Source organism: Maylandia zebra, linkage group LG15 (genome assembly GCF_041146795.1).
Source record: "Maylandia zebra isolate NMK-2024a linkage group LG15, Mzebra_GT3a, whole genome shotgun sequence".
In the NCBI taxonomy this organism is placed as follows: Eukaryota; Metazoa; Chordata; class Actinopteri; order Cichliformes; family Cichlidae; genus Maylandia; species Maylandia zebra.
This window is the reverse complement of record NC_135181.1, coordinates 14,326,748-14,344,080: the sequence shown is the minus strand read 5'-3', so window position 1 is coordinate 14,344,080 and position 17,333 is coordinate 14,326,748. Positions and strand designations below refer to the sequence as shown.

Below are 17,333 nucleotides of genomic sequence, written 5' to 3'. Positions count from 1 at the left end.
GAAAGGAGATGTCGTAGATCTACAAAAGGTAAGATGGGGCAAGTAGAAGGATTTCGAGCAATGTCCGCCGTTCAGGATGTTTTACAGCTCTGGTTGGGCTACAGAGACCGCCGTCCCGTGCGGAAGAGGCGGTTTTTCTACATATTTGTTAGCTGGGTGTTACTGTATGTGTGGCGTTTTTTCTTCTTTAATAATTATAATTATTTTAATTAGTTAAATTTTTATTTGGTTAAAATGTGCAACGGCTGTGTGCAGAAAGAGTATCCGGACCGGGTAAGTTGATGATACCGAGTGACTAAACTTAAAGTACCCCGTCCAGCTAACGCTACACTTAGCTATGAGTGACGTTTGTCTCACTTCCGTTTGGTAAACAATCCAAAACAAACAGTGATGCTCTGATAAAATACTTAAGAATCACGTTAAGGAGCCAAAATATGTTTGCAATGCTTTATTCCCCGCACAGGGTAACACTTGTCTGGAGAACGGCTCCTACTTGATGAACTACCTGGGCTGTGCCAACTGCCATCACAGGGACTTCGTGATGATCAGCAACAAGGCCACCGAGGACGATGATGGAGAAGAGATCGTCACATATGACCGTTAGTCTCTCCCAACAGTGCTCCAACTAGAAGAGAAAACCTGAAGATAATAGCAGTGCCACCAGATAAAAATGCACTTCAATGGGGCGGTAGTATGTGGCCCACACCCCACCTACTGTTATGTATTCCCAGGCAGTCTGTTAGGTTTGGAGAAGGACCTGTATGGCTGCACTGACATCTTATAGAAAACTGTCCTTGCAATTTTTTATTTCCCTTTCCACGTAGTGGGTTCCATGGAAAATCCCATAACCTCTGGACGATACATAAGTGCTCTTGTAGATGGATAAGAGCCAAATTCCAAAAGCTTTTGGAAAGTCTTTAAAGACGACTCCTTACTCTCATGTACAGCTCTGTAACTGTATGCAATCTACTAGAGTAGCTTTGATTTCATTCACATTCATCTTAAGCTGGGCCTGGGTGCGCCCTCATCTACTGCATGAAATGAGTGGATGACACAAAACAGACTCTCCCTTTTTAGGCCAAGCTTCTTCTGATTGGGGATGTCTGAGGTGACCATATTATGGATATCCACTCTCACTGGCAACATACAGATCCAAGATTAGGGAAAGAAAATGCCTGAAATGGAGGGTTTTCAGGCAGTCTGAAGCCTGAATTTTGGGCTAAAAGAGATTACTTGCATTTTTTTCTAAAGAAACGTGCAGTCAGGTGAGACTAAAGAAGTCACTTGGATGAGTGATGAAACGTTTCTCCCACCGAAAACATGACGTCCTTAATTTAGTTTTAATCTTAATTTAGAATTCAAAAGTATGTTAAGTATTTTAATTTAGATGTGTAAAATCAATCACGTAGCCTCGCAGTCTGCCTTTACAAACATTTGTGAGCGAATGGGTCGTTCTAAAGAGCTCACCGAATCAGAGCGTGGCACTGTAATAGGATGCAACAAGTTTCTTTCCTCCTTTCTTTTCCTCCTAGATATAGTGTTGTTATTATTATTAAATCAAAATGGTCATACACAGTAGTTTATAGTAAATCTGTCTTTCTTTTTTTTTTTGCTGTCGTTTTATTTTACTTCCAGACTGTGGGAAAACCCATCCAGAAGCAAGTTTAAAAATAATGCCGTCATCTGTTTGTCTTTCCAGATGTTTGTAAAAACTGTGACCACGTCATCGCCAGGCACGAATACACATTCTCTGTTGTCGATGAATATCAGGCAAGTAGCGCTGTCGTCACCAAACCGGTCGAGATTCACACTGTGGATTCTGTTACTTTACGGGTCTTTTTCTGTGTTGTCCAGGAGTACACTATGCTCTGCATGCTGTGTGGAAAGGCGGAGGACTCCATCAGCGTTTTACCAGACGACCCCAGACAGTCTGCGCCGCTCTTCTAGACCTCAAAAGAAACCTGTGGTTTTTAGGTTTCGTGTGGTGCTGGCTTCTCATTTAGGGTTCCAACCATTTTTGTCATCTGCTCAAAGTTTTGTCCTTCTATAATTAAGCATGTCATACATTTGGTGCAGTTCCTGGCTGTTTATGAACTACTGTATGCTAATTGGAGGAGAGCAGAATATATGTATGCATAACTTTTAAAGACCTTTCATTATGACATAAAAACTGTCAGCTTACCTTATATTGTAAATAAACATATTTTATACTATAAAGCTTTTTCTTACACTTTCCTGCATGTTGGATGATGCTATGAATCCAGAACACGTATTTTACTTTAAATCTAAAAAATAAAATAAAATAAAAAATTAGCATTTAAATGTTAAGACATTTTCACTAATGGAACTGTTGAAGTTGTACACTGGTGCCAGCAAATTTCCATTTTGGTTCACTTGAATTTATATTGCCACCTTTCATTTACCAAACAAACATGCAATCCACTAAAATATGGAGCCAACAAATACCCTACAATATTTGAGAGAAAATCCCAATAATCACACAATCCCCTAAGAGGAAACACTTGGCAACAGTGGAAAAGAAGAACTCTCTTTTAACAGGAAGAGACCAGAACCAAACTTAGGGAGGGGTGGTTTTCTGCTATAAACAACTGGGGGAGATGAGGGAAAAGGAAAGAAAAGAACATAGAAAGATGACGATAAAACACAAACTGGGGTTGAGTAGACAAACATCACATCAATGGAATTGTAGTGTTCAGTGCATCACCGGAAGTCCTGTTGCAGCACAACTAAGTAGAGGACTGTGATAGCTGAAGTCTGTCTTCCATTCTACTTTTAGGACAACAAGTAAGCCTCCACTCAAAGAGAAAAGTACTGTATTAAGCTGATAACGTGATCATCACAGTATCATGAACTACTGTATGCAGTTAATCAGGTCTCATCATATCTTAAAGACCACACAGTGTGATGTATAGTTAATCTACCTTTATCTAAATATTAGATGTTGTCTGACCTCACTTTTTCACTTGAGCGTGCTCAGTCGAGGTTCATCTGTGCATTCTTTCCCCCTTATCTGATAACTGGCTGATTCTAACAGAAACTGCATAAATTCTGTTAATTATCAAGAAGCAGAGACGTAAAGGGGTGGAAAACCTTTTGTGGGGGAGCTGTCATTTGTTTACTTACTTATAATGTAAACTATATTAAAACTGTCTTTAAGATAAGCATGAAGCACAACAACAAGATACAATTTAAAACTCATGAGAAGGAATAGTCCAAGTCATTGCTGGTCTATGTCATGGATGTATTTTGATCAGAAGCAGCTCAATAAAAATGCAGATGCTTCAGCCGATTGTACAAATAAAAAAAACAAAAAAACAACCCAGAAATCATTTGCAATGACACTCATGCACGATTACAATACTAAAGTATGAGTGCACTTAAACATGTACATTCTAATATGCTGATGCCTTCTGCATGTTAAATACTTTATAGCAAAGTAAGAGCACACTATTACACTCTGATATGCCAAAATGAGCAATTCATTGTTACATACTATAATTAATCTAGCAGTTTTACAGGAGTGAGGTCAATATGGGACTGCATGCCCTGCTTCTATACATGAATGCTGATGTCTGTGTGCTGCTTGTGGTGTTGTTTACTACTGTAGTGTTCTAAATGTGAGTACATGGTCTCTATTAGTGTATACCATTTTCCTAATGGTACATATCTACAATTAGCATTACTTTATTTTAGATTTCTTTACATCCCTCAAGTATTAAACATAACCTTTTTGGTCTCATAGTAGGCCTATATGGAGTGTTAAGAGAGTGTAGTGATATGAGAGGTAAAAGTTGGCAATCTCAAGATTTTCTCACTATTTGTGTTTCTGCTGCAGGTATCAAGCCACCAAAGTCAAGTATTCTGAGAGACACATCCAAGGAATGAATGAATAAATAAATAAATACAATTTATCATACACTTTACATTACATACAGTACATTCCCTTGAGTAAATACCATATTTACACATGCTATCTGGGTGACTGGATGTGAGGCAGCCTCTCGCTACAAGTTGCACGATACGGATCAGTCATTTGTGTGGAAACACGGCCACATCAAGTCACTTTGCCGGAGCCTTTACCCTCGTAGATCGAACCCCTTCCTCTGGAGCCGTGGCTCCACTGACCCAGCCCGCCAGACCTGTCCGGAGGGTGAGCGTGCCGAGGAGGGGAGCCAGATAAGCTAGACGGAGAGCGGCTACGGCCCTGCAGTGCCCCGCCGTCGCGGAGCTCCCGGGACGGGGAGGAGCTGAGCGAACGCTGTAGGGAGGAAGATGAGCTGCGAGGGCAAGGAGGCGGGCTGAAGAGCATCCCGCTGCGGTCCTGCATCAGCTGGGTCAGGCTCGCCAGGAAGTCTGCGTCGCTGGTGCTGCTGGCACGCACCCTTAACCGCCGCCGTCTGCAAAAAAAACAAAAAAACAAAACTAATTCTCAGCAGCTATTTGAATTACTGTGTATTAGTATTAGCTGCTATCATTAGGATTATTACATATTTATTTATCGTTCTAATTTATTATAGCAAAGAACCTACTGTTTATTATTCTGTTATTTTAATAGTATGATTGTTTATGTTTGTCTGTATACACAAAGTTCAGCAGTGCTTCCAGTTTCATTGTATGCTTATCCTATTGGCAGTGTCCATCCTTTTGTTGTTGTTTGTTTTCAAACAGACTTAATATGAAGGATGGATGCTTTGATTTTTGTGCAGTCACAGAAGAAAAAGATTATTATTTGCCCTATTTTCACTTTTTTTAAAACTCAATGTTCCCAAACAGAATCATATAGTTGATTTTTTTAATGTAAGGCTGTAGTTTAATTTCTTTTGTCACTTTTGTTGACAACATAAATTTGTTTTGTCTCTGCTGTGTTAGATATACAGTTATGTATTGCCCAGATGTCCCAGTTTTACACTGGGAGTTGACTACTGCGTACATTCATGGATCTGTCCGAAGCTGGCAGCATGAAATTAGTCTCAAATCTCCACGTGCGCATGCATCGTAAAATCGTATGCATTTGTAAATTAATTTTATGTTTGGTCAAATTGCTTCGTACTTGTGTGTGGATTAGAGCGGGCATTCATGAGTCCTCAAAAGTTACACACAAATCACATCAGACATTTGCACATTTTACTGCTTACTGGTTCAGAGTTTAGAGTTAACTGGTTAGCAGCAGCTGAACATTCAGAACAGGAATGAGTGGATTATTATTAGTAGTACATCAATTATAGATCATTTCACTTTCTTGGGCAGGTGAGAAAAAAAACTACTGGGAAACAATGATTGTATCACATTTCCCCAGTTTGGACCACATACCTGTTGTCTACACATGGGCGGATGGGCGGTTTCCCAGGAGGTGGCCGGGGCAGAAACCTGCTAGTGAGTTGCTCCGGCACAAACGTGGCACTCACAGGACGTGGGATTTTACTTTTACTGCATGATGACAAGGACAGCGAGAGAGGGTCTTCTCCTGCACAGTCGGATCTGGAGCCTCGGTCTGAGGAGAGCCTGTCTCTGGGCAGGGCGGAGGGGAGGTTGTCACAGGACAGAGATGGAGAGGGTGAGTGGGTGGGGGAGCCAGGGATGGGACTGCTCCAGCGGTTACGCTTCTCTATGTTCAAGTCCCTGCTCGGAGAGTCCAGGGGGTTGCTGGGATCTCGGACAGGGATTCGACTCAACCTTGGCGATGAGGGAGAGTCCCTTCGTTTGAGCAGAGCAGGAGGCGGCGAGGAGGACACGGTGACTGTGCTCTCCACAGCACCGCCCACGGTATCGGCTTGAGGCTGCTGATTCGGCTCCGATGAGCGATCGGGCAGACCAGAATCGCTCTCTGGGTCTCTGTCGTTGGCCAGATGAGCTGTGGGGCCTTTGGCAAGGCTTGGGACAGGAGCCAAGTCCAACTTCCCTTCCTCAGATTTAGCACATGGTGCCTCTAGAGGTATTGCATCACTCCTCTCCTGTACAGGTGATTGTGGCGCACAGCTGGAGGACTGAAGGGAATTAGATGATTATTAGATGGGAATAACATTTAAGATTAAAGACAATAGCTAACTGATATAATATTAACCTTGCATGTAATAACTGGATATTTCTTTTCTGTTGTACGCTGTTAAATTTTATTCTTAAAATTATCCATCCAACATTCAAATTGCATCTACATTTGCATAGCAACTGTGGAAACTCTTTGTGAAGTCAGCCTTAAGTTGAACCTGTTTAGTCGAATTCATCTCCCCTGTGTTGATCTCAGTTAATGTACAACAAGATTATTGTTATTCCTACCTGCTCCATCTGGGACCTTCCCATAATGACTGAAGGCATTTGTCCCAGCATGCCCGGCAGCCTTCTGTGTCCCAGTAACCACGTGCCAGGCATGGCCATCTGTGACAGCACAGGGCTGCTGGGCACACCGGTGGACTGGCCATCCTGCCGCTCGGACGAGTGGTTCTCCGTGTCAGCAGCAATGTGAGACCCAGGCTTGCCCTCGTGTGATGCTTCTGCTGCTGGCTTGCTTCCTCCAGATCCTTGCTCTAGCTCCAGCATCACCCACTCCTGAGAGTCTCCCTCTTGAGGCACAGGACTAAAGTTTACAGCAACAAAGCCGCTGCTTGCTGCGGCTTCCTCTGGGTCGGGGGTTGCTGTGCCAGAGCGCTCTTCATTGCAGGAAGACATCTGCTGCTCAGGGCCTTTTTCAGGAATTGACTTTTCTCCAACGTGAGAAAGGACAGGCCGCTGTTTGCCCAGGCTGAAATGACACATTGTAAGCATTAAGGTAAGAATGTGTCTGCTTAAAGGCTGAAGCTTTTGTTTAATTGCAATTTTTAATTACTGACTAGGCCTCAAGGAATCGCTCAATGGTGGGCTTGGGTTCTGGTCCGAGCCTCTTTTCAAAAGCCAAGCTCTGGCTGTGTCTCATCCTCCGGAGCAACGGTGCAGCCCGTTCCAAAAACATTGTCTCTGAACGCACCCGTCTAGGTGAGCTCTGCATGGAGCCGGTGTTTGGACTTTGGTTTCCCTGGTTCTGACTGTGTTCATCCTCACTCACAACCTGGGGAAAAAAAGAAAGAGGAAGAAGGAGTTTCAGAAACTGTAGCAAGACACTTTAAAAAGAGGGGAAGGCAGCCCAAGTTGTTTCTTCTTTACCAATTCGTCAGGAAGACAGTGAGCAATTTCAACCAAAGTTTAGCAGAGGAAGATGTAGGAGCAGAGGTCAGAGAGAGCTTTTCTCATTGAAAAATAAATGTATTCTTAAATCATATTTATGGGAAACACTCTGTGATGATGTGTGATGACTGGGGGGCATGAGCAGCCAGCGTAGTGTTGCAAAATGATCCACCCGACAGCACAAAAGAGCAGCATTACTGTATGAGTATTACATCCCGAGCTAAGAGCATCATACTTTACATTAAAGTACATTCCACTGACCTTCCTGATCATTGGCTGAGCGTGTTTATGGTTTTTGTTACGGTCCATCTCTTCCCATACGTCTGCACCAGGGGTGGTCGGCGTGGGTATCGGGGGGCAGTTGTCAGCGTCACTGAGGCGCTCCCCTTGCAGGACATCCTCAGTGTTCTCCCTCTGCAGCTCGCCTGGCAGCACTGAAGCATTGGCCATGCTGTGGAAGAGACAGGAAGGTCACCTTGCAACTCGTTCCCATAACATAATTTAGAGCAGTGATTTCTCAGGGATATCTGACTGTGCAGATTACAAGTCTAAAAAAAGCTGCAGCTATATAACTGAGCGCATACCCAACCGAGTGTGAAGGAAGTGTGAGTTAAACGATGGACCTACGGCATTTCAAACACGTACCCTAAGTATGCTGGCGTGAGGCGGGTGAGCTGCTGAGCAGTGGTTGCTGCGGCAGTGATGGTCAGCATATCCTCTGAATCACATTTCTCCCAGTCATAGGGGTCATTCTCCAGCACGTTGTGGCTCTTCATGGCATTCTCGAACACAGACATCAGGAGCTGTCACGGAGAATAAAAAGAAAACACATGCATCAGCATTTTACAGTTGCAGAAGAAAAAACAGCACATGCAAAATAAGCCAAACAAGGGAGTGAATGCCAACCTGATAGTCAGGCTTAGTGTAATAGTCCAAGGTCATGATGTGCTCCAAGAAGGTACTAAACTCTGAGGGAAGGTGCTTCAGCATGAGTCGATGATCGTATGTCTCTTTTAGATTTCCTACTTGCTCCTGGGAAGACAGGAGGGAAAAGAGTGAGAGGATGACCTTACAGTGTATTGCTAAAATGTAGTAATGAACTCACTGAGGCACATACTTTGTCCTTAATTTTTCTCCAGGGAAGCTGACCAACCATAAATTCTACCAGCATGTAGAAGAGCGACCACAGGTCATCGTGACGACCCATTTCCTGCAAATTTGGACACAAGAAAAAGGGGCACGGGGGTTAAAGGGTAAAATTGGACCTAATGCCAGCAGGGATTTTGACTTTCCTGCCATGTCTATGACAAACACATATGCTCCCAAAACTAGACGTATATACTCAGGAATAGTGTTTCCTCACTGCCACTGTGATGTCACCATATGATTAGTGAAGTTCTGTTATGAAGCCCCAATTTGAGCAATTTTCACCATATTCACCTACTGGATTCTTAAAACTGGATCTGAGACATGATTTGAACATATTCCAGACAACCCTCTTTTCTGACTCTTAGACTGACAAACTTCATGTTTTATTCATTATGATCTGAAACCAGCCACTGGGTCATTAACTCGTTAGGGAAGATAAGACGAGGTCACAGAGCGAAAGAGGCAAGGTCTGTTTTCCCATAGACTTCTATACAACCCAAACTATTTTGTAACAACAGGAGTCGCCCCCTGCTGGCCATTAAAGAGAAGCTAAGTTTAAGGCACTTCACTTTTCAGACTCAGGGGCTACATCCAACTTCCATATAATCGATGTGCTCAATACATCTACAGTGCAAGCTCACCTTATTCTTGTGAGCATTGATTGAAGCGTATCGCACAGTTCCTCTGAAGCCTGCCACGGGACGAGGCTGAAAGAAAAGAGATATTTGGCAGAGTGATAGTGATAAACGGGTGTAAATGTAAAGCAAGCACAAAGCTAAAACCACATTTAAAACTCATAAGTAACACACTTTAGCTCTGAGTGTGGAGTCCCAGGCTCACGTCACATGATGACATGCTGAGTTAAAGCAGCAGTTGTGTGTGAACTCTAATGTATACCTCTGACTCTGTAATCCCTGGATTACACCTGGATCACGCTCTGGTGCTCTAGAGCAATATTTTTTTGTTTAACATCAAGTTAGGATTTTAAACTGCACAACATTACACAGGGAGTCTACGTGTGTACATACATACTGGCACTTTTATATACAGAACATGGGTGATGCATTTCTAACTTCTTTTTGATTTATTTTGGGCACTATTTAAAATCAATTTCCAAAAAAAAAAAAAATTTAACAGCTGGCAGACTATGCTATAAAACCATTTCTCAGCATATTATTTTATGTATATAAGTACCTTTATGATTAAAAGCCCAACTATGCTCTAGTATAATCGGCACAGAGTACTTACTGGACGGACTTCCTGGCTGGAGTTGGTGAACTGACGGGCCAAACCAAAATCGAGCATGTAGCAGCACCTGCAGGTGCTGGCTAGTCTTCCCATCGCAAAGTTTGACTACAATTTTAACAGAAACAAACAAGTTTAAAAGTTTCTTTTTGTGATATTCAAATAAAACAAGATCTAACCCAACGGTCGACTTACTGGTTTAATGTCACGGTGCAAGAAGCCGACAGAATGGATGCTTTCAATGGCCTCTAAAATCTGCTTGCCAAGTCTTAAAGTTGTGGAGACGGAAAAGGTGCCGCGGGTCATCGTTCTGCGCAAATCTGCAAGGTTCCTTCCCTTCAGAGAGAAAGTCAACACCGTCAAATTCAAGAAGTAGAACAGATTAAATAAACTACTGCTGATTTGCAAGGCTCTTACCTGGAGTTCCATCACCACATAGTTGAAGCGATCATTCCTACCACAGCCCACAAAGCGACACACGTGGTCCTTGCCTGTGAAAGAAAGATTTATACAGTTTGAGCTTTGCCCATCTTCATGTTCAAACCCCTATTTGGTGTTGAAAAACTACCATCAGGATTTACTAATAAGGTTCAGAGTCAGTGCTACTTTTGCTCCAGAAAATTTGGGGGGCAGAGAACAGAGATGGGCAGTAACGCCTTACTGTAATCCGATTACTTTTTTCAAGTAACGAGTAAAGTAAGGGATTACTATTGCAAACACGGTAATTAGATTACCGTTACTTTCCTGTAAGCACGCTGCGTTACTAAAACCGTGATTTTTTTGCGAGAATGTCTCATGACAGTGACGTAGGCGAGTGCGACGTTCGTGACAACAGCTGTGTGCAGATCAACAATGGATAATATATCGAGTGCGGGAGAGAGTATGAGCATGCAGCGTTTAAAGCGTGGAAGTATTGACCTTACTTTGAGTTTGATTCCATAAAAAGTGACAAAAACATTAGCGTCCGTTGTGCGTGGGAAGAAAACTTATTTTTACAGCAAAAAAAACCCCCCTAAACTTCCGAGCAAGCACCAAGTGCGCTACCACGTAATGGGAAACTGACCGCTGCGGCACACCTGCACCAGGGCAAACATCTGCCTACCCCACTCCTGCTTTACAGGTGAAAATAGAGCAACAGGACCGCTAGTGTTTGATTTTATTTATTTTCTGCTGTGTTTTACTTGCATCTATTTGAAAGACTGAGTGTAAGTGTGAGTTTATGTGCTGGAATGTGCAGAAAAAAGGTTTAAATGTTAAACAAATTTCTTCCAGTCAGAGAATGTTGCATATAATTACATTTTTGCTTGATGCATAAAGATTAAAACTAATAAAACACGTTTTAAAAAGAGATTTGATTACATTTTGTATGATGGATTATGCAGAAAAAGTAGAATTGGGCTGTAAGATCTATTGCTTTATCACCTATTCAGGTTGTAAATCGTGTTTTTTAAAAAGTAACTAAGTAACTAATTACTTTTGAAAATAATTAATCAGTAAAGTAACAGGATTACTTTTGGGGGGAAGTAATCAGTAATTAGTTACTGATTACTTTTTTTAAGTAACTTGACCAACACTGGCAGAGAGTAATTTAAGCTATTAATGCGATTTATGGCTGGAAAGTTACTGCAAATTGTGCTAAATTTAACACAGAAAAAAGCGTGTTTTATACCATGTCTGTGATTGTGATTGTTGCTTCTGCGAATCTGAATTTATTCGAATGACAGGGAATGTGTTACGAGAACAAGCGCACACCTAGCAAGGGTGGATGACTCAAATCTGTGTGTGCCTTGCAGCTCTTTACCTAGTCTCACGCTGAACATGTTTAGAGCCAAGCCCATCAAAGGATTAGATCCCTATACAAGATATACAGTGCTGTGCAAAAGTCTTGAGCCACCACTCATTTCTTTATTTTTTGCTTCAAATGAGTCAGGCTTTCTTGTATTTTTTAGAGCAATAGTTCTCCAGGATTTTTGAAGTTCTTTCAAAATTCATCTTTGGACATTGGTTGCTTTTCCACTCATTTTCCATCTAGACTTTTTACCAGCCCATTATCAAAGGAATGATTTTTATTTTTGTTTGCATATTAAAAAAGCACCTAACTCGATGAACCAGAGCTGTCTCCACATAACAGAAAAGTCAGCAAAGAACCAGTTCTTAAAATGCATCTTTAGGCATTTTGATACTAGCAGCCTTTTGCAAAAAACATGACTCATTCCAATGTTTTTAGCTGACTCAAGGAAAAACATCAAAGATAACATAGTTTGATAAACATCAACACGGTGATTCCCAAAGAACTGTTAGCTGATAATTTGGCACATTTGCACGGTGTTAAGCGTGTCCTTAGAAAAATCTAAGGAAACTGGACAAGTGGAGAACAAAAGAAGGCAGGCTAAAAAGAAATACCAGCCCAAATCAACACGTCTGGTAACTGGTCTTATGGAGTGATTAATCCAATTATCATCAATATGTATAGAGAAGATCAGGAAAGAGGTTTTGATCCATCATCTGGGAAGTATTTGATTGGCAATGACTTTATTTGTTACCACGACAATGATGTCAAACACACTGCCATTGCAGTGAAAGCATACCCATTTCCCTACCAAAATATAAAGGAATTAGAGGTGGCTCATCACTGTACAAGGTTGTGTCGTGTATTGGGTATAACAGACAGCCAACTTACTTTATACAGTCAGCAATGTGTTTACAGTGTTTCGGGTTTTTAATTCATATTTCAACACACAGATGAGTGTGTCTGCATACAGCGCTCTGCTCCATTACAAATCGACTCCAATGTAGTTTTTTATTTTGCTCCCCAGTAACAGATCTACGACACGCAATATTAAAATGTCAGAGAAAATGAAGCAATTAACAGGACGCATCTGAAATGTGTTGGATTCCCGTCTGACTCCTACGCCATGCAATACTGACTGTAGCCTCACGTGGCAGGCAGAAAAAAAACGCAGAGAGCACATTAACAGTAAGAATCAACAGTAAGTTCAATATGTGTATGGGTCAGGATGTGACAGCAAATAAAGTTTTCTGCTCCTCTACATGTCGTACAGGTCAGCTGTTACTGACAGATTTCAGCTTCACACAGAGATCGAGAAAAAGTTCTGCACCACTTGAGCTGTCAGACGTATCCAGAGCACAGCTGTCTCAACCTCTATGATAGATGAGAAGAGTTAGCCATTATATCAGAAACAAGATGATTCTCCTTCAGCTGCCTATCATTGGTCTAAATTTCTATGATATAAAGAAAATGTGTAAAACTGTGTTACACTGTATCATTTTTGTTAGTAGAGTACTCGCTCCCTCATGTATGAGCTGCTAATTTGCAGTGCTGTTGGAAGATTGCTGGTCATTACTTAAATGAGCTGAAAATGAATTTACTGCATTGTTAGTAGACCACCCGAAGAATTTTACACCCTTCCATCATCTGCGCATTTTAATGCCTGCAGCCTGTCTTAGTAAATCTGAACGAAGATATCTATTTTTTATTATTATTTATTAGAATTATACTGTATACGGTATATATTTTTATAAAAGCAAATAAATATATATAGTATATAAAATATATATACACATTTCTTTCAGTAATACATATTTTCCAGCACCGATTATTTGTAATAATAATTGTAATGTACAAAAGCCAATGTACAAAACAAGAATTTGCTCTTCTTCTTTTTGTATAGTTTGCATTTCTGTTACATATTCTATTTTGCACAAGGGGAAAAGAAGAATTATCTCAGCTTTGTATCACACCCTTTATAAAGACTGCAAAAACGACAGGAGACCACAGAAAAAAAGCCAGTGCCATTTCTGAATGTCATGTCATTTACCAATGAACCAACTGCAGTCAACCAGGCAAATATCGATGAAGTGGTACAATCCTAGACATTTCCTTAGAGATAATACACAAGTCATCCATTACTTTCCTGTTTGAACAAGCTACAAAGCATGATTCTGATACACCACATTTTTTGCAGTGTTGTGTGCTCTAGATGACCCACATTTACATGAAATAACAACTTTAATTGAATTAAAGAAATTCTATTTTTAAGAAGAAATGGTAGAAAAGGCATTTTACATACTATTTTTCCCCCAAACAGGGTTTTTCAAACTGAGCCTGTGGGGAGTGACTTTGCACTTAATCTTGAATGGTCTACATTTAGTTAAGACAAAGAGTCTGCGTTACCTGACAACACAAGACTGCATCTCCCTGTCGTTTTTTTGTCATTTCATGAACACAAATGTAGTCTAACCCGGAATAAATTCACCTCCACAAACAAATATGCCTCAAAAATTGCAGTCCTAGTGAATTTCCTTTGTTTCTTTATGTTTTGGTGGAAGCCCAAAAACTCTCTGATGGGTGCCAAATGCATTTAAGCGCAGAAAACACCCTGCCCAAGAATTACTTCAGCTACTCTGCCAGTGATTTGGCACAGTATAACTCACCTTGAAGCTTCTTCAGCACAGCCACTTCCATCTTCAGCACTTGCTTGGGCTGCTGAGCAGACTCAACCTTCAATGCCACTGTGGCCTGGCTCAGCTGATCCAGAACCTCATAGATTTCCCCAAACCCACCTCCACCTATCTTCCTGGCCTGAAAAGGAAGGCAAGTCTCATTGTCGGAACAAGTGTATTATAGTGAAGAAATGAACCAGCGTGATTTTTCTTCCTTCTAAAGTGGGACTTACCACTTTCCATCTGTCTCTGACCACGTCTCCCACCGACAGGATGTCTGTGTGCTCTCCAGCCCCACTCATCCTGAGTGCTCTCAGCTACAGCCTACAGCTAGCATCAGTGTCGCAAGCACTTCACTGCAAAGAGGGGACAGCTTTTAGAGACCAGGTCAGTTTCCTCTTTCAAAACACTGCAAACTTCGTGATGCTGAATCCACAGAACATACAGGTCATCTTACTGTGCTCTGACGGGAGCATGTGGCTCATATGTGAATGTTAGCTCACGTCTCTCAAAGGAGCATTTAAAACCCAAACCTTCTCTAGCTGATTTTTTTTAAAGACAGAACCTACTATAGTGTAGTTAGTTGGAATCACAGCTAAAGCATAACACAGATAGCACAGAATATTCAGTTGACGTTAGATAAGATAAGCCATTTAGAGGGTACCCTCGCCAGCACACAGTGTTCACTGCAGTGGTCCTGTAAACAAGCTAACTAGCACATTTACCAATGGATAACGGTTAGGTAGCAAGCCTCTCTCACCTCGCTCCTGTGCGCTATCGCGATTTCGGCTAGAGTGTAAATTCCAAGCGGTCCCCATGCTCCCGGCGTACTCCGAGCTATGCGAGCGGTTCCAATGAGTTGTTTATTTCAGAAATGAGACAATGGTGGTGGACCATAGCTGACGTTAGCCGCAGTTAGCCAGCTAGCCTGCTGCTGATGCCCCGAACGCTCTCTCTCAGCAGCGGTGACGTCAGAGAACTCGAGTCCACTGATTGCTCCACAAAGTCCCGCATCCGCGAGACGCTGACGGAGACCGCTCCAGAGGAAAGGAGTCTTAGTGCTGAATACAGCGGCTGAGAAACGAAGTGGGAGCCGCAGCTTTGTGCCCTTGAAAAAAAACATACAGATAAGCCTTCACTTCGCGACACACACTGTCTCCAGGGACGATTACGTTCCTTTCTTTACAAAATAAAAATTAAAAGAAATATGGCAACATGAGGTCCCAAAAGCCAATCGGGCCGCGAAAAATGCCAAAGTATTACTTTAAGTGGAATTCAGATATACTTTATCCCAAAGTCCTGACATTCATTTGTTATGAGCAAGATAGTGGTGAGGTATGCGCAGGAGTGGCAGAAGGAAGAGATGGGCGGGCCGATCGAAATATCGATACCATCGATACCAATGCTGATATCACTATCAGATCGATACTAGGTTGATAGGATCGATACTTTGTTTCTAGCCTCAGTTCAGTGTATGTTGCCATGGAAAGTAAAACATCACAGTGTTTTAGTGGTCATTTCATAAGTGATGACACACTGCTCTCCCCTATATTGTCTGCCTTTGGTATATTAAAAGTGTCAGTATCAGTATTGGTATAACCCTGTATTTACTTATTATTGGCTCTATACCAACATTTGCTGTATTGCACAGCACCAGAGGGGTTCAACCTGGGCATGGGATTACATCAGGGATGGTCCTGAGCCTTTCTTCTTTGCTATTGTGATGAAGAGGTTAAAGGACAATGTCAGGCTGGAGTTTCCATGGATTGTGATGATTGCAGACCACATTGTCAACTATGGTGAGATTAGGAAGCAGATGGAGGAGAGTGTAAGGAGGCGGCGGTAGTCTCAACATGCACAGAGCAGGGATGGTGGAATGTTGAAGATGAAGCTAACAGGCAGGAGGAAAAGCGGAAGGCCACTAAGGCGGTTCATGGAAGCAATGAAGGAAGACATGCAGAGATTGCAGCTTAAATCTACTGTTCTGTGCAAATGTTGTGATAATGCATCATTTATTAGCTTATTTATTCTAAGCATTTATGATCTAAATCAACAAAACAATGTCAACCTGAAGTGGAGAACAAAGTCCAGCATTTGTCTCCAAAATACTCCAAAAGGGGTAAAAACACAGACTGTGAGGGACTCAGCTGGTTAGGCATGAGGGTAAAGTAACTACAACACAAAACCAGACTGAAAATATAACTGAGCTATCAGACACAAAAGAAAAGGGAACTTAAATACTGGCTGATCACACCAAAGACGCCCAACGGGGGAACTACAACAAAGAAGTTATCTTATAAGAAGTAAATAAAACAGCAACTAGTTTGTCAGTTAGTTTAACTTATCAATAATCTAATGCAAAAAACAAAAACAACTGAATACCAAACTCAAATGTCACGTAAAATAAACAACCTATTTAAAGTAAACATTTCTTGGCCTCCCCTGCGATGACGTGACACTTGGTACATTCCAGTTCCTGCATTTGAAAGAGGTGCATTTTGAAGGCCCATCTTTTCCTCATTTGGGTAGATCTCAGCAGCCAAGTGACCACATTTGTGTGTCTAATATTAAGCTTGACTATTATTTTATTTTTGTGTTCTCTTCTATGAATTTAGTTGATATTTGTATTATGTTTACGTCTTTGTGATTGCTGACTGTATGTGCATGCGATAATACAGGGCCCCACTAACAATGGGGATACAAAAACAAAGATAAAGAGCTGAACATGCAAAAGTTGACTATACATGTGTGCTACAAACAGAGGCATGTGTGTTTGAAACACATGCAAAATAAACACACATCTGTTTCATGAAATCATGACGTGTTCTCATTTATGTGTTTAAATGCAATGAGTATCAAAAACTAAGATAAATAAAGTGTGTTGCATGAGGTCAACAACTGATTATAAAAGTTGTCATCATTATTTGGAATTTCTAGCAGTGGCAGCCCCTCTAAAAAAAAAAAGAACTCTAAGTATACTTGACTTCTCGGATTTCTGACCTTAGCAAACATTTTATTGATGAGTTCTGTTTTACTTGTGAGTCTAAAGTCACGATGATGTCAATATTTAGAATAATGTTGCTATTAAATATAGAGAAGCAAGAAAACATTTACTGCAAGTCGGCTACTATATGAGCATGCAGTGGCTTTAGATTTTCAATCAGAGCCACCTGTCGCTCCTCAAGTTTGTTTTAACAAAAACAAGCAGGTGAAGAACAAAATGTTTGAGTCAAAGCCCCAGAGCCCCGTTCCACATAAACTATATGGGCAAAAGCACTGGGCCGCTTACACATTGCACC

General features: G+C 41.5%; 2 protein-coding genes across 2 annotated transcripts; one reads left to right on the top strand and one right to left on the bottom strand.

Annotated features, from left to right (window-relative positions):
* Positions 1-60: 60 nt before the first annotated feature.
* Positions 61-2,217, top strand: churc1 (churchill domain containing 1). The gene is made up of 4 exons (XM_004568732.2): positions 61-273; positions 464-599; positions 1,700-1,770; positions 1,855-2,217. Exons 1-4 carry the CDS (start codon positions 235-237, stop codon positions 1,945-1,947), a joined length of 339 nt encoding a protein of 112 aa, XP_004568789.1. The 5' UTR covers positions 61-234; the 3' UTR covers positions 1,948-2,217.
* A 1,024-nt stretch (positions 2,218-3,241) lies between these two features.
* ttbk2b (tau tubulin kinase 2b) lies at positions 3,242-15,367 on the bottom strand. The gene is made up of 15 exons (XM_004568734.4): positions 14,795-15,367; positions 14,268-14,390; positions 14,026-14,173; positions 9,988-10,061; positions 9,766-9,906; positions 9,574-9,678; positions 8,967-9,032; positions 8,294-8,386; positions 8,083-8,208; positions 7,822-7,979; positions 7,438-7,627; positions 6,846-7,060; positions 6,295-6,757; positions 5,332-6,005; positions 3,242-4,418 (listed from the first exon to the last, which is right to left on the bottom strand). Exons 2-15 carry the CDS (start codon positions 14,334-14,336, stop codon positions 4,076-4,078), a joined length of 2,865 nt encoding a protein of 954 aa, XP_004568791.1. The 5' UTR covers positions 14,337-14,390; positions 14,795-15,367; the 3' UTR covers positions 3,242-4,075.
* Positions 15,368-17,333: the final 1,966 nt, after the last annotated feature.